This window comes from Cavia porcellus, unplaced genomic scaffold, assembly GCF_034190915.1.
Source record: "Cavia porcellus strain 051 isolate PalLab524CR breed Dunkin Hartley unplaced genomic scaffold, mCavPor4.1 scaffold_4, whole genome shotgun sequence".
NCBI classification, from domain to species: Eukaryota; Metazoa; Chordata; class Mammalia; order Rodentia; family Caviidae; genus Cavia; species Cavia porcellus.
In genome coordinates, this window is record NW_026947487.1 from 101,761,041 (window position 1) to 101,785,938 (window position 24,898).

At 38.1% G+C, this 24,898-nt stretch overlaps 1 protein-coding gene across 1 annotated transcript in view; it reads left to right on the plus strand.

Annotated features, from left to right (window-relative positions):
* The first annotated feature begins 607 nt into the window (after nucleotides 1–607).
* Nucleotides 608–24,898, plus strand: part of LOC100722999 (cytochrome b5 type B) — a 31,395-nt gene continuing 7,104 nt past the window's right edge. Inside the window, exons 1-4 of the mRNA XM_003471983.5 lie at nucleotides 608–864; nucleotides 17,689–17,817; nucleotides 18,400–18,429; nucleotides 24,414–24,442. Coding sequence (XP_003472031.1) covers nucleotides 703–864; nucleotides 17,689–17,817; nucleotides 18,400–18,429; nucleotides 24,414–24,442 — 350 coding nt within the window. The 5' untranslated portion in view covers nucleotides 608–702. The remainder of the gene's footprint in view (nucleotides 865–17,688; nucleotides 17,818–18,399; nucleotides 18,430–24,413; nucleotides 24,443–24,898) is intronic.

Consider the following 24,898-nt stretch of genomic DNA (forward strand, 5'->3'; position numbering starts at 1 on the left):
CAAGGCCAGCCTATATTACAGTGTGCGACCTTGTCTCAAAAAAGTGTAGATGGATTCTGATCACTGAAGAATTTGATTAAAAATCAGATTCTCAGTAATGGTAGAAACAGGGTTATTTCCTTTCTTTCTAAATATCTGCCCTAAGGCCTCGGACCAGTCGTCCTGCATTCCTAATATCCGCTATTCTTGCTGTAGTGATCACTATGTTAAAAGTCTTTAATTTGCCAGTTCCCTCTGTAAGACAGAGTTTAGTTATCACATTTTACTGATGAGAAAACAGGACCTTAGAAGTGAATTCCCCACATCAAGGGCTGGAGATAGCAAAGATTTAAAGCTGGACCTGGATACCGGCTGTGTGGAGAAAAAAAAGAGTTTCGCGTGGAGGTAAAGTAAGCGGGACTCAGGGAAATTCTAAAGACTTGGTGCCTTCTCGGAAGACTACGCAAGCACGCGGACAAAAACGGTGAAACGGAACCTCTTCTGAGTCAACGCCCTCCAACTCGGTCCCTTTAGGCGCCGTTCCAAAATCTCAGTATCTGATTGGCAAGGTTGGAGGGACTGGACGACTCTGATTGGCTAGTTGGATCTCGAACCAGGTTAACCCGGTTACGGAAGCCGAGGAGGGCGGAGAGCGTGCTCTGTCTGTGGGAAATTTAGCGGTAGAAACCCAGGTAACGTCGGTGAGGAAGTATCTTGGGTCCAATGGCGACCGTGGAGGGTGGCAGCAGCGGCGAGAAAGGACAGGGCGGCGAGACCACCGTCACCTACTATCGGTTGGAGGAGGTGGCGAAGCACAACTCTTTGAAGGAACTATGGCTGGTGATCCACGGGCGAGTCTACGATGTCACCCCCTTTCTTAACGAGGTGGGACACTCGAGGTGGGAGACCCCCGGGACCTGCAGGGATGAGGGGTGAAAGAGCTGCGCAGAGTGCTACAGAGCCCTGGCTGAGGGCGGCAGGACTAACAAACGACCACCACCCTAAGAAACTGAGGAGGGGGCCTTTGGTCTGCTTGCATTTCCAGCCAGCACAAAATTTCCGTCTCTTCTGCAATGTATTACTGATGTGTTAGGCACTTCTGTGCTAGGTTAAACTTTAAGCCATGATTGTCTCCATTTTACAGAAAGGGAAACTGAGGCCAGGGTGGCTGAGGACGCTCAAGGTCATACAGTTAATGGCCTGGATCCGTTAGAACACAGGTTTGAAGTGCTCATTCTCAGTGTTCTTTCCAGTATGCTTTCTGAAGTAATACCTTTTGGGGAGAAGAAATAATATCTTTTGAAAATCTTTTTTCTATTTTTTCTTTAATGGGTGATGCTGCTGCTGGTTTTTTCTCTTCTATCATGAGTTGACCTTAGGACCAGAAAGAGCCTTAGTTGACCCCCCTTTTTTTTTCTTTTTTTTGTCACTGATTTAGGTTCCCTCACCTTTTAAAAAAATTTGTCAACCTGTTTTGTTTGATCGCGTTGCATAAGTTCTCTTGGAGACCATTGTGCAACTGATGTTTATTTTTTTTAAAGAAATCGGGCAGACTTGTTTCAGTTATTTAAAACTTGAGGTGTGAGTTGATTGTGTTCATTAAACTGGTACAGTTGGATAAGTTTTGACAAATGCAATCACCGTGTAATCAAAACCCCAGTTAAAAAATAGAAGCCAGGTGTGGTCTCACGTTCGCGCTCTGAAGGCTGAGGCAGGAGGATCGCTGTGAGTTTGAGGCTGGCCTGGGCTACATAGTGGGTCCAGACCAGCCTGCACTACATAGTGATATCCAGTCTCAACAAACAACAACGACAACAAGAGAAAAACTCCAAAAACAAAACAAAAAAAGAAATAGAGCATTTCTGTTACACTAACAAGTTGCTACTTGCTCTGTTGCTTGTCATTCTCAACTTCACTGGTTTGTCACTACTGAAGATTAGTTTGAGGCATTAAGTGTGTTTTTTCTTTTCTTTCTATCTTTTTTTTTTTGAGGCACGGTCTTGTTATATAGTCCAAGCTGGTCTTGAACTCACTGTGCAGCCCAGGCTGGTTTTGAATTCACAGCTATCCTCTTGCCTCAACCTCCCGAATACTTGGATTACAGGTGTGTACCACCACACCTGGCTGTGCTTAATGTCTTGTAATAACCTTGTCAATATAACCTTATTGTAACAGAAAAAAAGTTCATTTCCATTTTCTTCTCGGAGGCAAATATACTAGTAAAGTTTTTTTTTTTCTGCTAATTTGGGGGCTAGGAGAGAAATTTGGTGCATGCATACAGTTGATTGATAATTCTGTAAAAAATTTTAAAACTCAAGAAGGATGTTGTGCTAATAAATCTTCATTGTGCACAGTAAGCCAACCTCAAGAATTCAGTAACTTGTTAGATTTGAATAACTTATAGCCTGTTATGCCTTATTTATTTATTTATTAACAGTGCTGGGACTTTAACCCAGAGTCTATGCATGGAAGGCAAGCTCTCAACCACTGAACTACATCCTTAACTTCATCCTCAACACAACTAGTTGATAATAATAGGATGTAATATGAGTAATCTTTATTTTAACTAAGAAACAGGTTCAGAGAGATACAATTAATTAGTGACAGAGGCTGGTTTAGACAGATCCCTTCATTTTTCTTATTTCCGTAGCATTACCTCAAAATTTTAGTGTTAGCTATGTCCTCTATAACCTTAAGTTTTGTTCAGCATCGTTCATTTGTGGTTTTATTTTCACAGAATTTCTTCTTGCTTAATTCAGATAGTGAGTTTGGAAGGAACACTCATGATTGTAGAAAACATTAATCTCAAGTAGTTGTTGCAAATCTTGTTTTGCCAGGTGTTAAAACAGCCAGTGACATTTGGTGTGTAAGGCTTCCCTTGAAGCTTGATCTGTAAAGCTTTACCTGAGGTTGGCTATTCTTAGTTGGTCTGTTTTGTAGTCTCTGTCTCTGTTTTGTTCATTCTAAATTTACATTCATTCACTTAATTAAATATTAAAGCTGGGTGTGATGGCACATGACTATAATCCCAGTATTCAGGAGACTGAGGCAGAAGGATTGCTGCAAGTTTAAGGCCAGCCTGGGATACATGGTGACAAGGCTAGCCTGGATTGCATAGTGAGGCCTTATCTCAAAAACAAACAAACAACACCAAAAAACCCAAAACAAATCAAATATTAAACCTTTATTCTGTGTAGGATATTGTTGTAGGTAGTGAGGTTTATTTGTGTTCTCCAGGAGATTACATTTCTAGGAAACAGAAAAATAAACAGTAAATAAATAAATACATAGTGGTAGATAGCAGTGCTTTGAGGAAGACTTGCAGGGAGAAGAACTGTGAGATGTGTGTGTAGAGAAACCACGTGAGAAGGAAGGGTTGAAATTTTAGGTTCAAAGACCAAAGATAGCTTTAAGAAGATGGACAGAGGAAAGGCTGGGGGTAAGGTAAAGGAGCTAGCCCTGTGGATACCTGCCAGAGGAGCAGCAGAGAGAGTGCATATTAAAAGGAGCGTGGGAGTACATCTGCTGTCCTGAGGAGCAGTCAGGGAGATGACAGTGTGGGCCTACAACGGGAGGTTGGAGAGCAGTAAAATGATTGGGAAATTTAGGAAGCACTTTGACTTTTGTTCTCTGAGGTAGAAATCACTGGGGTAGAAGTGTGCCTTGGGGCGGCTTAATGCTGCTCATGTGCAGCACTGCATGTTTCAGGACAGACTTCTCGTTTTGTTCTGACATGATTCATCTTACTAGTTCAATGGTGACACTGTTGAGAAATGAGTCAAAGGAGGGAGTAGAATTGGGGAGCCGAGTCATGAAGCTTTGGTAGTTCCGGCAAGGGGTAGTGGCTTGGACCAGAACCCTGGCGATGGGTAGTAGTGAGAAGAGTCAGATTTTGAATGTGTTGTAATGGTAAAACTAGTAAGATTAATGATGAACTGGACTTGGGGAATGAAAGGAAAAGGAGGCAAAAATGACCACAAAGTTTTTGGCCTGCTGGTCTAGAAGAATAGGGTTGCTGTTAGTTTTTCATATTTACAATCAGAAATCACTTCCAGCTTCTCTTAGTAAGGATTTCTTAATCTGAATATCCTTCATCTACAGGTTGACATTTTTTTACTTTTGTTTTTGTTTTTTTCTTCTGTCTTTTTGAGACAGGATGTTGCTATGCAGTTCAGGCTGGCCTTGAAGTCACTTTGTAGCCCAGGCTGGCTTTGACTCAAAGTGATTCTTCTGCCTCAGCCTCAAGAGTGCTGGGGTGTGTGCTGCCCCGCCCGGCCCAGTTTTATTTTTGATTAATGATTGGTAAAACTATTTTAATCCAAAGAATTTATTTGCATCTTTCTGTACCTTTCTTGTGCATAACCGTATATGTACAAATGTATTAAGTATTCTCTTTTTTTTTGGAGAGCCAGAGTTTTGTTGTGTTATCCACACTGGCCTCGACCTTGACTAGCTGAAGCAGCCTTCTGCCTTGGCCTCCCTGGTAATTTGGATTGACAATCATGTTGCTGGCTAGTTAGGTTCATATGCTTAGGTTCATTTGCCACTGACCAAGTCAAAGGAGGCATCTATTCTGGTAAAAAAGTAAGCGTTTACTCAATGCTAGCTCCAAGGAAATGGAGGGGCCCCTTTGCCTCAAACCAAATCTCCAGTTGTTCCCTTGGGCAAGGGTGGTTTATAGTAAGGAATGGAGGGGAAGGGGATGCAGAGACAGTATCCGCACACCCGCTTTATTGCTGCCAACCACCTTTAGCTCATTGTCCCCTTTTCTGTGGCCAGCATCTGCAAAATCTGTCACTTCTTTTGGGCTTTAGAGAAAAGAGTTTTTATTTTTATTTTTATTAGTACACATTTGCAGTACACAGTTTTCATTCCTTGTGTAGAGTTGGTGCATGTATATAATGTATCTTAATTCCGTTTTTATCCCCCCCAATGTCTTGACCTTCCCATTTGAGAAAGATCTACCTCCGTACTCCTCCCTACATCTATCTTTTGTTTTGCTTTTTATTTATAATTCGCGTTTCTCATATAAGAGAAGCCATGTGATATTTAAGTTTTTGTTTAACTTCAAGTTATGATGCCAGGGTACATGAAGGGGTGTTGATTATGTGCTCACAGGAGGGAATTTGGAGAAGTTGCTTATCTCTAAAAGACGAAAGTCTAACTTTTAAAGTTCCGCTTTGCAGAGCTGGTTACAGTTTTCCCCTTGCTTATTTCAGCCCTCAGTTTTGAGGGCCTTGAGGCGCTACATCAGGCTAGGTTCTCTAACAGTGAATTGGTGCATAGATTCCATCAAAGGTAGCTGAAACATAAGCAAAGGGAAGCTAGATGCTTGATTCTGAAAAAATATTGCTAAAGACTGTGAAGCCAAATATAAAAGAAAACCAAAGTTAGGAGATACCTAACCGTTACACCTGCTAGATGGATAAGAAGCCTCTTTCATAACCTCTGCAGCTGTACTTCTTTTGGTAGGGTTGACATGCAGGTAATTTTTTGATGTTTGCAAATTTCCTCCCCCACTCCCATCTTTAAATGCATTTTCTTCTTTTCTGAAGGCAGTGGCATTTAACGATCTGCAATCTTGTTCTATTGTACTGAGATAGCTTTTCCTGGTGATGGTCAGTTAGAATGTTGGAGAGGGTGTGACAATGATTGGAGTCAGTGTCATAAGCCCTTCTTGCTAAATTTGAGCAATATCAGATTTAGAGGGACTGGCTCTTGGGCTGTTTATATAGAATCCTAGAGTTAATCTTGTCTATTTTGTAGTCAGCACTATAAAACATTAGAACTGTGATAGTTAAGAAACTTACAGGCAAACAAAACAAACCACTAAGAGTAAAGCCCAGCAGTCTATACAGTAAGTAGACTTGAATTAAAGAACATAGTGACCAAGTTAAAGAAAGACAGTTATTTCTGTGAGGCAAGTTTAGTTCTGCTAAAAGGCATATTTAATGAATACATAGTTCCCTCCTCTTAATGAACCAATATGAACTACTATTTGGGAGAAAACAAAATATACTAATTCTGTTTTAGTTACTTTTCTCTCCTTGCTGAGACAAAATAACCCAATATCTAAAGTTAAAGGGGGAAAGGTTTATTTAGCTCACAGTTTGTAGAGGTTTCAGTCCATAGTCAGCTGGCTCCAAGGCAGGGTGGTATGGCACAGGGGCAACAGTTCATGGTGGCAGAAGACAACAAAAGCAACAAAAGGGAAGAGCAAACTTTTTTTGTTTTGTGAGGCCGAATTTTGCTGAATTATCCCAGTTGGCTTTGAACTCCTGCTTCAGCTTCCCAAGTGGTTGGAATTACCATCACGTGTCACTATACCTAGCTTCTTTTTTTCTTTTTGTTTTTTCTTTACTAAAGCATATATTTTCTGATCTCTTTCCACTAGTACTAAGTAGAGTAATGCCTTCACGAACACTTCTATGCGAGAACAGTTTGGTGAACTCTCCATCAGGTGACAAACACTAATGCAGCCACCTTCCCCAGAAACATGAAACAAATTAAGTTACTACTGTAACTGAACTTCAGTAGTGATCAAGGACTTCTGTTCTCTACCACACATGCTTTGGACAGCTAAAGTCATCAGTGTTTTAATGTCATTCCATCTGTTTCTAAAACTTTCATTACCCTGAATGGAATCTCTGTAACTGTATAGTAGTTCTCCATTACTCTCCCCAAACTCTCTGATATACTGTAACTTATGAGTCTGCCTATTTAGTGCCTCATATTAAGTGGGATCATATAATACTTGTCTTCTTGTATCGTTTCTTTCAGTTAGCATATGTATTTAAATTTTTCCTGTGGTGAAATATATGTAACATAAAATTTACTGGTTCTAACCATTTTTAGGTATACAGTTTAGTGGCACTAAGTACATTCACAGTTTTGTGCAGCCATCACTACCATCCGTCTCAGAATTTTTCATTATTGTAAGTGGCAACTCTTATTAAACAATAATTCCACCCCCACCCCATTACCATTATTCTACTATTTCAGTGAATTTAACTACATACCTCATATAAATACAGTCATACAATATTTGTGTTTTTGCATTTGACAGCATAATGCATTCAGTATTCATCAAATTATAGCATGTGTCGAATTTTTATTTGTTCTTAAGGCTAACATTTTGTGTATTCATCCAGTGATAGTCATGGCTCATTTCCATTTTTTGGCCTTGTAGTAATTCTATGATAGCTTTTCAGGGAACCCCTAACTTGTTTCCCATAGCAGCTGTTGCATTTTATGTTACCATCAGCAGGGCTTAAAGATTTCTGTTTCTTTGTATTTATTGTCCTTGGCACTTTTTCTTTCTTTTCTTTTTTATTTCCCTAATGAATACTGATGTTGAGCATCTTATCATGTGTTTACTGGTCATCTGTGTATCTTTGGAGAAATGTCTGTTTAAGTTCTTTGCTTATTTTTAAATTGGATTGCCTTTTTATTGTTAAATTGAACTTGTTCATGTATGCTGAATATCGTCCTTTAACAGTTATATGATTTGCAAATATTTTTTCCTATTCTGTGGTTTGTTTTTTCACTTTGTTTTCTGGGGATGAAACGCAGGAGAATGCTGCCACTTAGCCATGTCCCCAACCCTTTCTCCTGCCTCAGCTCTAGAGTAGCTGGGATTACTGACATGGGCTCACATAGCCTACTTTTTTCTACTTTCTTGATGTCCTTTGATATTCAAAAATTTCTTATTTTTTTTTTTTTCCAGTACTGGGAGTCAAACTCAGAGCCTCACATAGAGAAAAGATTTTGATTTTGGTAAAGTTGAGAGGGGCTGGGAATTTAGCTCAGCAGCATAAGCACCTGCATGGTAAATGCAAGGTCATGAGTTTGATCCCTGGTACCAAAAAAAAAAAAAAAAATTAGGAGTTCGAAGTTGAGTTTATACATTTTTTTCTTCTTTATGCTTTTGGTGTCATATGTAAGGCTCCACTACCAAAACCAAGGTTATGAAGATTTATCAATTTTTTTTTCCTAGTTACAACCTTAGGCCCAATGTGGTGGTACATGCATGTAACTGCATTGTGAAACCCCGTTTCAAAACAGCAACAACAGAGAGAGAGAGATAGAGAACATTATGACCTTTAGTTATGGTATTTAGTTCATTAATCCACTTTGAGAGTTTTTGGGCTTTTGCTTTTTGTTCAGGGGTTGAACCTAGGGCTCTGTCTGTCCCTACAAGGTACTTTACCGCTGAATTGCAGTCCTAGCCCCATGAGTTAATTTTTTTTTCTGTGGTATCCTGATGGAGGTCAGTTTCACTCTTCTGCATGTGGCAATCTAGTTGCCCCAGCGCTCTTTGTGTTTGAAAACACTAATATTTTTTTCAGTGAATGGACTTGGCATCCTTGTTAGTAACCAGTTGGGCATAATGTATGCATTTATTTTTGGATTTTCATTTCTGCTCCTTCGCTGTGTCTGTCCTTTTGCCAATATCATGTTTTGTTTATTGTAGCTTTGTAATAAATTTTGAAATCAGAAAGTATAGATTCTCTAATTTCATTCTTTTTATTTTTTGTCTTTTTCTTTTTTATCGGTACCGGGGAACGAACTCATGACTGCCTGCTTGCAAGGCAGGCGCTTATGCCGCTGAGCTAAATCCCCAGCCCCTATTCTTTTTTTTTTAATACCAGGGATTGACCTCACAACCTTACACTTGCCAGGCAGGCTACTGAGCTAAATCCCCAGCCTTCTCCAACTTCATTTTTTTTTTCAAAATGATTTTGACTTTTGAGTCCTTTGCAGTTCCATATGAATTTGAGGATCAGCTTTTCTGTTTGTATAAAATCTTTGGAATTTTGATAAAGATTGTATTGAATCTGTAGATCACTTTGGATGGCATTGACATCTCAACAATGTACTTATTTTGATGTTCTTTAATTTCAGCAGTGTTTTATTGATTGTCTGTCTGTCTGAGGCAGGGTTCCACTGTACAGTTGAGGCTGGCCTTGAACTTGGTAGCCCCAGCTCTCCTCTTGCCTCACTTTCCCTAGGGCTGGGACTGGGCGAACGCTACTTTGTGGGCCTCAGTGATGTTTCATAGCTTTCAGTGAACAAATCTATGTCCTTAGTTACATTTACTCAGCATTATAATTCTTTTAGTTGATATTGTAAATACAATTGCTTTATTTCCTTTTTAGGTTGTTCATTGCTGGTACATAGAAACACGACTCATTTTTGTGTGTTGATCTCGTACTTAGAAACCTTGCTAAATTAGTTTATGAGCTCTAGTGTCTTTCTTCAGGTTCTTTGGGGTTTTCTGTTTTTTCCAATTTGGATTTTTTTTTTTTTTTTTTTTTTTTTTTTTTTTTTTTTGTCTAATCACTCTAGCTAGAATTTTCAGTACAGTGTTGAATAGCAGTGATTAAAGTACCCGGCCTTGTCTTGTTTGTGATCTTAGAAAACTTTCAATATTTTACTGTTAAGTGCTATATGTTTTTTTTTTTTTTTTTTTTTTTTTTGGCTATGGATTACTGTACATTCCACATCTTTTTTTTTTTTCTTGTTTTCATCATCAGTCTGTATTTTGTTTTCTTTTACATGCACACTGTATAGGTATTTTGGTTTTCATATAAGACTTTTCCTAGGACTATTTCTTAGATCCGTATAATTGAAACAGTTGTAAAGAGCTAGGCTAAGTTAACTCATAATACAGATGAAAAAATTTGCTCAGTGTGCTGTGATGATTTTACCATTAACATACAACTACTTGGCAGTAAAAACCTGTCTGGGATGCTGGCTTCCTGAATTTCTTTCTTTTCTTTTCTTTTTTTTTTTTTTTAGGCAGGGTCTTGCCTTGTAGTTCAGGCTGGCCTTGAATTCATTCTAAGCTTGAACTCACGGCATTTCTCCTGCCTCATCCTCCCAAGTACTGGGTTTACAGCTGTGCACCGCCACACCCGTAGTATCCTTAAAGACTTATTTACGTACAGATTGCTGGACTCTTGTCTCAAAAGTTTTGATTCAGTGGCTCAAGGTTAGGACCTGGGAGTTGGCATGTCTGACAAGTTTTTAGGTCAGACTGCTGTTCCTGCTGCTCTTCTGCACTTCGAACTGCTCTTCTTCACCTTGCTGAATGACACATTTTGAAAGTAGCGCTTCATAACGCTTAAAATCATTCGTGAGGCTTTTTGTATTTCAAAACAATATTATATGGCCAGGTACCTGAAAAAGCGAATCTGTGCAGATGGTTACAGTTCCCAGATAAATGGAGACTGAAAATGTGGATTGGAAGACATAACGTTAAAATGTGGATTTGCCCCAAAGTCGTCTCTAGATTTAGCAAAATTCCAAATAAAAATTCCAAAAGGCTTTTTTCCTAGGACACGACAAGCTGATTCTGATTTGTATATGAAATTATGAAGGAACTAGGGTAACCTAAATGGTTTTGAAAAGAAAACATTGAAGGATTTTTTAAATCTGCTGATTACAAAAGTTACTTTATTTTGTTTTTTTAAAAATTTTTATTAGTACATGGGGATTTGGTACATGTAGAAATGAAACCAGGCAAAGGAACAGGAACAAGCATGCAGGCAAGGCTTTACTGCAGAGATTTTACCCCTGGGAGAAGGGATACAGGGCGTGCCAATTAACAGAGAAAAGCAAGCTTTTTATTCTTGTGTGGGGTACAAGGGCAGGCTGGAGTCAGGATTGTTACTAATCTGAGTTTCAAAATATTTATGTATTTTTTTATGGGGGGTGTTTCTCTTGCACAAACATGGTGGCCTTGAGAAGTAGCAGCCAGCTTATCTTAAAAGCTGTTATATTCTTTCCATTGGCACCCTTTTTCTCTGTAAACATCCTGAGTCTGTGATAAGGGTGAGTCACTGTAGTTGCTTAGAATACACAAATCATGATTTTAATAAGTAACAGGTTCAGGGCCTGGGAGTTTGTTCTCTGGCTCTTCATGGTGATGCCCAAAAGTTTTTATTCTCTCATCTGGTTTACATTTTTGAGATGTTATAGCAGAGACACCCTGGCTTTAATGATGCACCTGGTTTTTGAGGTGCCGTAAGATTATTTAGGAGAGTGAACAAGTAGGGAGGAAAACATACCATCTTTTAATGGATGACAAGCCCTGAATTAAGGTCCTGGGAGTGCACCTGCCCTTTATCACCACAGTGGTACTTGACTGTCTCCTTGACAGTGTGGCATTCATATATAATTGAGCATGTCAGTCGACAAAATAAGAGTCCAGAAATAGACTCTTACACCTAAGATCAGGTAGAGGGAAGGGTAATTAACGCAAAGGGCAGCCTTTTTTTTTTTTGCCTTTTTCCTTTTTATTGGTACCAGGGATCGAACTCACGACTGCTTGCTTGGAAGGCAGGTGCTTATGCCGCTGAGCTAAATCCCCAGCCCCAGGGCAGCCTTTTTAACAAGTCATGCTACAACTGGACATCAGTATGTTACTAGAAAACAAAAAGAACTTTTATTTCTACTTCTCATCATAAGCGAAAGGGTAATTCAAAGTTGACCACAGACATAAATGTGAAAGTGATGATATAAACTTCTAGGAAAAAATAGAATACCTTTGCAACGCTAAGGCAGAAGATTTATTGGGGAAGATAGAAAAAGCAATAACCAGAAAAGAAAAAAAAAGATAGCTTAATCAGTATTAAGAACTTAATGCTGTCCAAAAGACATTGGTAAAAAAAAAAGGAACAGCAAGGCCTAGACTGGAAGGACTTTTGTGATATGTGTAATGAAGGTGTTCAGAAGATAAAAAGAGTTCTCCTGCTAGGTTGTTGGGCTCTTATGACTCAATAGGTAGGGGATGGACCTTTCCACATACTTAAATCATCACCTCAAACTTTTTTTTTAAATTCTCTCATTTCAGAAGTTATCAAATGTCTTAAATAGTAAAGGACTTGGTAGGGGATGCTGCACACTAGTCAGCAGGACTGTGGAAATCTCTCAGATAATTATTCAAGCCCAGAAATTAGCAAATAGGTCACTGGAACTAAATTAAAGTCATAAAACAAAACCCAAAAAACCCCAAATAATTATGTAAGCATGGGAACTTAGTCTAAAACATGACATTTAAAAGTAGTAGGGCTTTGGGGTGTAGCTCAGTGGTAGAGCTCTGGCCCCAGATCTGATCCCTATCACTCAAAAAGAGAAATAAATAAAATTAGTGGAGGAAAAAAGTGTGCTCTAGTAAACTGTTAACCTTTTCCCCTCACCGTTCATAGGAATAAGTTCTGATGGAGTTCTGGCTATTCAGGATGTTAAGGCAGGAGTATCATTTGAGCCCAAGAGTTTGAGGCCAGCTTTGGCAACATAGGGAAACTTTATCTCCAAAAACAAAACAAAAATACTGTACACTTGTTGTAGATAGAGGTAGTAGAAAGTCTCTTTTAGCATCCCCCACCCCCATCCTTTTGGGGATTGAACTCACGACCTTGCGCTTGCCAGGCAGGCACTTACACTACTGAGCTAAATCCCCAGCCCTAGCATCCCATTTTTAAGTATGGGAAATAGTCTGTTCTGATATTAAAATATTGCCTTCAGCATTTTCTAATTAGCACTAGGATTATTTGCTTGTATCTACATATGTCAGAATTAGAAATTCAGCTTTGGACTTTGAATTGCCATTGTTGGTCTTTCTGGGAACAAAATAAGTAGAGCCGTTTGGTTTTTGTTAACACATCAAAAGCTTGGTGGTGCATGATTGTAATCCCAGCACTCTGGAGGCTGAGGTAGAAGAATTGATGCGAGTCTGAGAGTCTGAGGCCAGCCTGGGCTGCAGTGTCAAACTCAGACTCAAAAAAAAAAAAAAAAAAAAGCTTGAAAGTACGTGAAGCATTTCAAATGGCAGGAGTCATCTATAGGGCAAATATTAAGTATTAAGAAAATCCCTGGGTGTGTCTCTGTCTTTTCTTTTGGCTTGATGTTGAACTGAGTATATTATTACACAATCTGTCTCTCCCTAAGGAGTATTATCATTGTATTCACATAGGCGAACAATGGGATGGTTTTATACTCTTCTGAAGTTAGCACCTGTTTTTCTTTGTTGAGTTAACATCAAAAAGGCCATAGTGATAGAATTGTAAACGTGTAATTTTTTTTTTAAGAGATGAGGTCTTGTTGTGTTGTCCAGACAGGGCTTTAACTCCTGATAATCTTCCTGCTTCAGCTTCCCAGGGAGCTGGGACTGTGGGTGTACATCACTCTGCTGGAGTTTTTATATGCTATTGAAGTTAAGATGATATAAATTTAAATTAGTGTGTGGTAACCACAATGAAGATAACTATAAATATACAGATGCTTCTTGACTTGTAGTGGGTTACATTTCAGTAACATTAAATTAGATTGAAAATATTGTTAAGGGTAGGTGTTGTAGTGTAGTTCAATGATAGAGCACTGGTCTAGTGTGTGGAGGCTCTTGATTCAATCCCTAGCACCATCAAAAAAAAAAAAATAAAATAAATAAAGTGATGTGGGAAATAGTGTTAGGTTGAAAATGAATTTAGGCCTAGGGATGTAGTTCAGTGGCTCAGCGTGTGCCTGGCAATTGTGAGGTTTTAGATTCCATTCCTGGTAAACCCCCACACAAAAATGAATTTAGTACGCTTAAATTACATCATAGACAAAATTGGCCTACTTTATTTATTTACTTATTTATTTTTGTCTTTTTGCAACAGGGATTTGCTGTGCAGTTCAGACTGGCTTTTGGCTCACTTCGTAGCCTAGGCTGGTCTCAAACTTGCAACCATCCTGCTGTCTCTGGGCTCTGGGCTCCTGAGTGTTGGGATTACAGGCGTGAGCCACCAGCCCAGCTAGTTGGCCTACCTTAAACATGCTCAGGACATTTAATATTAGTCTACTGTTGGGCAAAATCATCTAAAACAAAGCCTATTTTGTAATAAAATATTAAAACGTCATACAATTTATTGACAGCACTTTCATAGTTTCATTTGTTGGCCCTAGTAATTTTGTGGCTGTTTAAATCCTGCAACTCTCTGTTAGCACCCAGCATTTTATGAGAACATGTTACAGGTGATCAAAATTTCAAGTATGGATTTTACTGTATGTGTATCTCTTTCTCAATATCACAGAGTAAAAAGTCCTAAGAAGAGCTTGAGTCAAGGACAAAGAAATGCGATGGGACTTTAAATGTTTCAATGTAAAAACATTAGCTAGCTTGGTGCGGTGTTACCTGTTGTCTTCGTTATGTGGGAGGCAGTAGCCGGAGGATCCTGAATTCAAGACCAGCTTAGGCAGTATAGTGAGACTGTAACTCAGAGAACTAACCAACCAAACAGAAACACAGAAGAGGATGGAAATGGCAGGAAATAAATGAAGACACAAATGAAACATAGAAAACAGTTATATCTAGGAAACAACTGCTGAAGTTGGAAGCTGAAAAGTCTGGGCTCGGGGTGCCAGTAGATTTGGGTTAGGCTTGCTTTCTGCTTCCAAGATGACCCATGTTCCTGCATCCTCTGGAGGGGACAAAAACTGTCTTCACATGGAAACTGCAAAGGCAAGTAAATGGGCTGCTGCATGAAGCCCTTTTATAAAAGCCTTTTCATTCCTGGGAGGAAGAATAGTCATGACCTAATCTTTTTTTTTTTTTTTTTTTTTTTTGAGACAGGGTCTTGCTGTGCAGTTCAGGCTGGCCTTGAGCTCACTTTGTAGCCTAGGCTGGTCTCGAACTCAGAACGATCCTCCTTCCTCGGCCTTAGTGCTGGGATTACAGGCGTGAGCCACCACACCTGGCTAATCTTAGTCTCTTAATACCAGATGCTAGCCATTACATTTTAATATCTGAATTTCAGAGGGGACACATTCAAACTGTAGCAAATGGTAAATTTTGTTATTTTACTACAATTTTAAAAATGGGAAAGAAAGCCTCCATATTGCATAGACAATACTACAGGTAAATGTCTTCTCTTTTTTTCTTTTAATGTTTTCTTGATTTAGGACTGTTACTAAGAACACTGGTTGTTCTGAATTTATCATAGCTCATTCATTCCCTCCACCCCCATCCCCAGCACCCAGAGCCTCATACATACTAGGTAATACTGTGCCACTGAGCTATACCGCCAGCCCTCTATACTCTTTTATGCTTTATTAACTTTCTTTTCTAATATATTTGGCAGGACTTTGGTTTGGGTAGTTTAATTATATGTCTTTGGTAAGTTTTAATTGTATGTAAAATAAGTCAAGACCAAATGTCTGTAGTTTATCAGTTATTTCTGGCCTCCAGAGAGTTGTTGCTTATTTCACACTACCTTTCCTGGCTTGTTGCCTTTTCAGTGATTGAGTAGCTAGAAATTTTGTCTGGATTATTAAGTGCATTTATGGTCTTTAACTAATTTTGGGTTTCGCATTTGAGTTAAATATCTTTTCTTAATTTGATGAGTGTATGTTTCATAGTTGTAGTACCCTTACTATTATAAGCTTTAAGCTGCTAAGAAGTTTAGGCTGTCAGAACCTGTTGTTGGCTAATAGTGTTACATGGGAAAGGGAGGCATTTCCTGATGTTCCCAGGATTGTAGTGTGATGAATGGGTGCAGTGTTGTCCAACTGGAAAGAATCCACTATTATTACTAAATGTTGATTTTCAAGGTTTTGAGGTAGTTGAGGTTCTTGAAATAATTGGTCAGTGGAGAAGGTAAAACTTTAATGCGGAGAGTTTTCTTTCATAAAGAACTTTCTAGCTTGAAAAAATAATGTTGGAAAAGTAGATAGATACATTTGTGCTGTTGGATTGTTAACAGCTTCCTTTTAAATAATTTAAGGTGTACGAGGTACCTTTTTTTACTTTTTTATTTTATTTATTTATTTCTTTTTTTGATACCAGGAATCAAACTCATGACCTCGTGTTTGCCAAGCAGGCACTTATGCCATTGAGCTAAATCCCCAGCCCTGCAGGTACCTTTTTGGTACTGTGGATCAAACTGACAACCTCGTGCTTGCCAAGCAAGCAATTATGCTGCTGAGGTAAATCCCCAGTCCTTGGTACCTTAAAAAAAAAACAAAACAAAAACAACAAGGTCTCACTATGTAGTTCAACCTGCCCTTGAACTCACTGTGTAGCCATCAGACTCATGACAGGCCTGCCTTGGCCTCTCCAGTACTGGGATTATAGATGTCCCGGCCTGCAGCTAAGTCCACCGAGACCCTAGAGGGGGAGTGGGGATGAAAAGAGATAAGAAATGCGAAGAATGGAGACAAGACAGGATTATGATCAAGTCTCTTTTATTCAAAGAAAGAGTAACAAGTATATAGGGTATTGGGGAAGGGGCTGGGTTTTGACACGTCAGTAGGTAACTTAGCTACAGCAGGAAGTTCTAACGAGGGGGAGGGGGCTGTAGGGTAAATTTCCTGCAAGGGCCCATAAAGCAGGCTAATTAGCATCATCACTGTAGGAGCTGAACCACAGGGAAATGTTACAGGCTAAGTGAGGAATGATAGAAACTTAATTTCAACGTTAAGATGCCTGTCATCTTATTAACATAAGATGATGGCCAATTGCAGGGTTTCCCACAGTGTGCTACCATGCTCAGGCTTCAAGTCTGTTCAGAATATTCAGCAGGTGATGCAGCCATCACCACTTACTCTTTTGCTGATTGATTGTTTTATTTTTATTTGTTTTTTGAAACCGTGTCTCACTATTTATTTATTTGATGACAAGGTCTTGGTAAATTGCCCTGGCTGGCCTGAAATTTGTAATCCTCCTCCCTTAGCCTTCTGAGTATCCAGGATTATAGGTCCGCTTAGCCACACCCAATGTCCAGAACTACTTTTTAATCACACCAAATAGGAACATTGTAGCCAGTAGCCATCACTCTCCATTCTCTTCAGTAACCTTGTGTGACCTTGTATGTCTGACTTCTTTCATTCAGTGTTTTCAGGCATCCTCTTTGTTGTAGGATGTGTTACTTCTTCATTGTTTTTATTGCCAAAAAGTTCCTTTGTAAGGATATACTATATTTATCTTCTAGTTGATAGACATTTAGGTTGTTTCCAATTTGGGGATGTTATGAATAATGCTGTTATGAACATTCATATACAAGTTTGTTTAGTAGTTTGTTTAGGCGGGTCCTGGGAATCGAACTCATGATCTTGCACTTGCCAGGCTGGTGCTGTGCCACTGAGCTATATCGCCAGCCCCAAATGTAAGTTTTTATGTGGATATGGTGTTTTAATTTCTCTCAACTGTGTACACCCAGGAGTAGACTTGCTGGATCATAGAGTAGCACTGTGTTTAACTTTTTGTGTATATGTGTGTGTGTGATATTGCAGATTGAACCCAGGACCTTTGCATAGAGCTATACCCCAACCCTTTTTTATTTATTTATTTTTATTTCAAGGCAGGGTCTTGTTAGGTCACTAGTTGTCTAAACTAGACTCAAACTTGCATTCTTCCTGCCTCAGCCCACCAGACTGCTGATCACAGATGTGCATCAACATGCCTGACTTAGCTAGAGTAGTATAGAAATTTTGCTGTGTTTTTTACATTGCACCCTTACAGGTGACATATAGTGTCAATTTCTGTTATCTCTTTAAAAGGAGAGGAGGGGACAGGAAAAAAAAGCACATTCTTTTGTTTTTCGAGAACCCCTGGTTTAGTTGGGGATACAGCTCAGTGGCCTGCCTGGCAAGTGCAAGGTCCTGAGTTCCATTCCCGGTGCCAAAAAAACAGAGAAAGTCTGGTTCATTAAATACTTTTCTTTATAGCATCCCGGTGGAGAAGAAGTTCTGCTGGAACAAGCAGGTATAGATGCAAGTGAAAGCTTTGAAGATGTAGGCCATTCCTCTGATGCCAGAGAGATGCTGAAGCAGTACTACATTGGTGATCTCCATCCGGTAAGAACTATCAGAAAGTAAGGAGCACTTATGTAGAGAAAACTGAATAGCCACACACTGGAAGAAGAGAATGATTAAAATAGAAATCCACTCAACCTAGTTATCAGGCTGAATTTTCTCTAGGAATTATCTAGCCTTATAGTACAACACATATCTGAGATTGCCCCCCCCCCCTGAACTCCCGACCACATGCTTGCAAGGCAGGCGCTTATGCCACTGCGCTAAATTCCCGGCTACAACACATATCTGAAAAGCTAAGGGGATTGATTTTTTAATTAATTAATTTGATTGATTGATCCTTCTATGGCATCTAGTAACATCTTTACCTAAAGTAGTGATTTGCTAGTTCTTGGAAGTCTCACGCCAACAGTGGTAACTATGGCCTTTTCATTCCTCTGTACATACTGTTTTAAGGGGAGACCCTGATATGCTGAGAACAGGTCAGTTCTTATCTTCAGACCCTGAAGTTTCCCAAGAATGCACTACTACCAGGTTATAGTCTCATGTTCCAACATTAGAAATCAGCACATAGTTAAAGTTCATTTGGATATATCTTACAATATTGTTTTTCTCTTTTAACAGAGTGACCTTAAACCTCAAAGTGGTAGCAAGGTAAGAAGTCATCAGTTTTTCTTGTGTGTTTTAGTGTTATATTTCTGTTTACTCAAGTAGAATTGTTTTGTTAAATAATTATCTTAGCAAGAGAAGTTAAAAAGTTTTAAAGTGTTTACCTTTTCCCCAAGCAAAAAATCCTGTTTTTCAAGAATTTGGACTCAGTACCTCTCAGGAAAGAGAATAGCTGAATCTTGAACAGTAGGAAACATTTTGTTAATGCTTCTATGTGTTTTGTTTTTTCTAATTGAAAGTATAAAGCTATATTCTCTGTATGGTTTTGAAAGAAATTAGATTATTGGTTCAGTTACAGAGCAGTATCTTACTCTTACATTATATGGAGTAGTTGATAATCATTGTTTCTATATGGAAAAGATGTGGAAAGTTAATTCTTTCTTATATGCTCTCTTTTTAAATTATAACAGACCTTTCTGTCCCTATTTCCCAAACTTATTTTACTCTGTAAGCTCAAAAAGGCCCACACCCTTCCCAGTAATTCATTGATACAACAAAAACAAAAGCATTGGATTATTTGAAAACCTTAATATATCTGCACTATGTACCAGGAAAATATGAAAGCCTTTGCTGCTTCCCACAAGCTAAATGGCTCCATTTTACTTATTCTTTTGCAATTTCAAATAGCCATTACTGGTTTTAAAAAACAACAATCTAGGTGCTTCCTAGAATAGAACAGACACCATACAACCCCTCTTCCTCATGCCCATACAACCCCATTCCTTACTGAGCCAGAATTATTGAGTAGACTTGACACAGCATTTCAGGTTAGCCCAACACAAGGATTCTTTTGATTTAAGGGAGTGCTTGCTTGTCAGTGTCTGCCATCTGTCACCATGCAATCCAGGTTGTTTGTATAAATTAACCCTTGCATCTTGTTAGAGTCTACTACTCTGAACTATTGATTTGTTTATGAATGGGGATTAGAATGGTTCTTTAGCCGGGAGTGGTGGTGTACTTCTGTAATCCCAGCACTTTGGAGGATCTGTAATCCCAGCACTTTGGAGGATGAGGCAGGCTGATCATCGAAAGTTCAAGACCAGACTGGGCTATGAAATGAGCCCAAGGCCAGCCTGAACCTCATAGTAAGACCCTGTCTCAAAAAGACAAAAAAAAAAAAAAAACCCAAAAAACACAAAACTCAAAACCCCCAAAATTAATGTGTGATGTGGTTGAAACAGTGAAATAGCTCTGAAGATAAGAACACATGAATTCTCAAGGGAAACAGTAAAACCATTATTCAAACCATAGTGGTTACGTGCAACTAGAAATTTTACTTTTAAAAGTTCTTTATATTCATGTTGTACCTGCTACCTAATTTATTAAAGGATGTACTTGCCCTTTAGACAGATATCAATTGCTTTTCATCAAAGAATTTTGTCTAGTTGTTTCATTTTTCCTTGTTTTTGTTTGACATTTGTGTTTTGTAACATGATCTTTTGAGAAGTAGAATGTCACAGTAAAATCATTGAAGAACAAAATATCCTTTCTTGAATGATGTCAAGAATTAACATCTTCTGAAATGATAGGAAGTTTTGCAAATGGAACCATAAGGGCAAGGTAGCATCCATTTCAAGTCAGTTCTCCAGTATCAAAATAACTTCTTTTACTTAAGTCATTCTGTATCTTAGTTACTTTCTTTAGAGATGTATCTTATCCCATGAGTCGGGGAAATTTCTTTTGGGGGCTGTTTTTCAAACAGGTTCTTAATATGTATTTCAGGCTGGCCTCAAACTCACTATGTAGCCCCAGTGGTCTCAAATGCGCAGCAATCTTCCTATCTTAGCCACCCGAGTGCTCGGATTACAGGCGTGTACCACCACATCCCACTACACTTTGGGAGTGTTTTTTATATGTGAATTTTATCTTATCAATGGGGAAACAGGCTAACACTAAGTGTACCTTGTGACCTGTATTTTCATCTAGAAATAAATGGCTTGCAGCAAATTTTATATTTTAGTACACTATATTTTATTGCATTAGTATCCCAGGGACCTATACCACAGACAAGGGTTGGGACTGTAAAATGTTGAAGTCATGTACTTTACTCCTCCAACTTATTAGATATACACCAAATATTAACATTCATATAGCAGTAATTCATGTATAAGGTTCAGGATATTATGGGTGAAAAATTGGTCACCAGTGGTGTTTGAGCCCAAAAGTTCTCAAGTTGTTTTTTTTTTTTTTGAGTTATGACAGTGATACCAAGTGTTATAAATAAAAACTGAAGAACTGCCACCAGACCACCCAGGTAAATTTGCTGAAGGTGTCTTGTGGCTTAAACTTCCTCTGACTTTAAATACTTGGAATCCTCCTGGAATACCAAACATTTAATTTAATTTAGGAATTTAACCATAAGATCACTGTACATTTTATATACCTTTTAAAGCTTTTGAAAGCCTCAATATAAACTATTATAAGCTGAACATAAACTATAATGCCCTGTCTGCATGTTTTTATCTATCATGATCATAATTCTACATCATTCTTTCTTGTTTGTATCCTGATGACAGAGTATTCATACACCACATTCCTTAAGTGTATGTGTGCACTTCTCTCATGTTTTCTCATGAACAGAATTCATAGTGAAATCCTTCTCTCCTGACCCCAAAATTCCTTCCCACGGGACTGCCAGATAGGACATTTGTCATTCTCTTTATCCTATCAGATTGGGTCAGTACTTCATGGTGTACTGCCTTTAGGAAGAATTATCTGGGAAAATAACTCCTTTATAAAACTTGTGGGAAAGAGAAAAATCTACATGTGATAGTGCTCCTTCAGTTTCCCTAGACACAAGAGAGTAATGTTTCTTTTCCCCGACTCTTTTGAACGATGCTGCTCTTACAGGTTTTGAGGCAACAAAATACCTTCAGCTTGGAATGAAATCCAGGGCTGGGGATTTAGCTTAGCGGCATAAGTGCCTGTCTTGCAAGCGCACAGTCGTGAGTTCGATCCCAAAATAGCATGAAGTCCATCTGATCTGAGCCTTTCATTTTACAAATGAGGGAGCTGTTTTAGCATTAAGCTGAACAATATTAGACATAATTTTAGTTATGAATTACTTAAATTTCTCAGGTAATATTTTCTTTTACCCTATAAAGCCCATATATATATTTTTTTTTTTTTTTGAGGGAATTATAACCTTAACCTTGAATTTTAGGAATGAATTTCGTTTAAACAGCTGATTTCTTTAGTTTTGAGCTAAAATCATAGTAGACAAAGGAATTTTGTTATTTGTAGGTATATTCCAAACTCGTTATGGAATAATAAAAAAGGTTACGTATTAATTACCTGGTAGAGCCGACGCTAAGAGAAGTTTGGGTTTCACCTGTTCTCTTATAACTGAAAATCAGTGTTGTAACCTACTTACCATGTGAAAAGTGGAGAGCATTAAAATCTGACATGAACATAACCAGCCGGGTGGCCTGAACACTTCAGGATAAGCTGAAGTCAGCTACAAACTGGAAGAATTCCACTTAAGCATCCTTGAAATTCCGCACAGTGCTTTGGCTTGGAAAAGAGGATCGAGGAGTGACTAGAGGAAGAGTGGAGGTGAAGAAAGATTCTATGTTAGAACTTTACTTTTCAGTTTTATAAAATTAAAAATAAGTGAACAGTGGCTGAGGTTGTGGCTCAGTGGTAGAGCTCTTGCTCTCTGTGCACAAGGCCCTGGGTTTGATCCCCAGCACCACACACAGCAAAACAAGACCAACCATCAAGAAACAAAATAACATAAAACATAAACAAAACCTCATTTGACTTCCTTCCAAACTTGGCTAAAGGCCTTGGCTGCTAAGCACTGTGTCTTCAACGTCTCTTTTACTGTTTATTGATTTTTACATGTCTTTTTAATACCATTGTTGGCTAAAAGTGGGGCTGCTCTAATTTGGCATTTCTGTGGCTATCCGTGTCCAAAAGGGAGTACATGTTCCACTGTTAGGCAAGTGGGTCTTTTTTGCCTCCAGGGATAAATTGATTTCAAAACAGGAACACTTTAGTGTACTTAGTTTAAAAAAACAAAAACAAAAACAAAAAAAAACAGAACTACAAATTTTCAGTTATTCATTGTTTATAAGAAATTATAATTTCAGAATATTGTAGTCTTAGTTTACTCTTCGTTTTTATGATATTGTCAAGGCTTACTCTAGCTCGTATCTTGGTCTTTGGGTTGTAAAGAAGAGGAAAAGCTTTGAAATGTAAAGAATCCATTTATATTAACTTTGACTTGTAATATAATTATAGATTACACATCATAATGCATATGATACTCTGCGATGCTCTTGTATCAACATTTTTTATATTCTAAGGCTTAAAAATTTTTGGTAGTAACTTTATTTTTGTTCTGTAAATCTTTGGTGTGTATATGGAAAAAGCAGAAGACCATGGACATTTTCTTGATGGAATTCAGTTATTTCTTGGCTAGTATAGTGGCTCGTTAAAAGGGCAACATTATAAATTAATGTAATGTATACAACGCCATCACTACCTCTACTGCCTCTCAAATCCTTAAGATAGTAATTTTTGTTTTCTCAAAGAAGGTTGATTTGCAGCATGTATTTAATTAGCCAAATTCATGCTGTGCTAGCAGAAGTGTCCCAGATAACCCTAGCCATCAAGATCTCAAAGAAGTATGGTAGTATATTAGTGTAGTTTCTTCTAAAACTTTTCATTGGAAGTTTTGCTTACCTTAGACTAATTTCTTTCAGGTTTGGGGCAAATATTCATTTGCATGGCAGTATTTTTGACATAGGAAATTAAAACTCATTTCATGGGCTGCTCTAAAGTATTTCCGGGCCAGTATGTATGATTCCTAGAAATTAATGGGAATTATTGAAAATTGTTGGTAAACAGAGATAATACTCTATCTTCATACCCTGCATACTTCTTTGCATATGGGCCACGATGATATTTTGGGCAGCAGCACTCAATGCTAATGGGTTATTGTCCTCTGGCAGTAATTTGGCAGGCCTTTTATTCTGTATAGCTAATTAATGTCTATAGTATTTTCATTTAATATACACTTAAATTGAGTAAAAAAGATTTATGAATAGTTAATAGCTAAGATTTTTTTGAGATATATTCACATAAGATGCAATTTACCTATTTAAAATGTTCACATCAGTGATTTTTAGTGTATTCACAAAACTTCAGTCAATTTTAGAACAATTTTATCATTCCAAAAAGAAATTCCATACTTCATTAGTGTTACTTTTCATCCTCTCCTCCTCCGCCGCCGCCTCCCCAGCACGAGGTAACAGTACCTCTGCTTTTCTGCCTCTGGTTGTCCTATCCAGGTGTTTCCTATAATTGGTTCTGCACAGTATGTGGTCTTCAGTGTCTGGCTTCTTTCATTTAGCATATTTTGAAGGTTCATCCACGTTGTCACATATATCAATACTTATATTGTTTTTTATTGCCAAAATTTGTTTTTAAAGATTATTTTGACATTTTATTTCCTGTAACTGTTCTTTCCCTTTTCACTTTGTAATAAACTATAAAATTTTCAGTCATGTTATTAAGATTTCAAAGAATAAGCTGGTTCATCTCTATGAGCTACAAAACAGTCATAGTCTTGAGCATTTCACAGTTGACATATATATTGTAACAGAATTGTTTTGGGGCTTTAAAAATATTTTCAGAAAATGGGATCTTAGGTACTTCCAGTGGCAAACCCAGAAGAAGCAGGTCTATCATTGTGACTAAAAGTTCAGTCCATTTCAATGTAATTTGTATCATTAGCATTTTTTTCATTTAAAAATCGTTAGGTAATTTCTGTACTTTCACTAGTGATTCTTCACTAGCGAGTACCAACGTATTACCAGAAATAAGATTCTTGGTCTACCCATTGCTTATAGATTTATAAATATCAAAATGCTTGAAGTTTTGTTGCTAGATACAAAAAGAAAAACTTGTATGTGTTGTGTTAATCTTTTTTCTTTTCATTTTTGGACTTGTGTCTTCTTTAGGGTCCTTCGAAAAATAATTCATGCAAAAGGTCAGTATCTCTTGCTCTTACGAGTTCTTATGCTGTATGTAATGTCTGGCAAAAAGTTCTTCTATAAATATACATGTATAACAGTACAGTTTGATAGCTTATTCTTCTTTTGGCTCATATAGTTGCAAATTCAATAGTTCTTTGACATTAGCAAAATTAATTTTTACAATTTCAAACACCTTGACTAAAAGGTTTATGCCATAAGTAATTTTTAAACCTTATTGTAAATCGGTAAGAGGCCAGTATGCATTGAAAAGTAACTGCTATTAACTCCAGGCCTGGTTGTCTGTAGCTCAGCCCAGCCATGTGACTTTCAGTTTGAACTTAATCTCACATAATCTGCACAGTCACTGTGTAAAGCAGGTGCTGTTACTATATCCTACTGAATAAAAAGTTACTAGTCATTTTTAGGAATTTGGGTTTTCTCAAAGATTTATTATATCTCTTGGGGCTGGG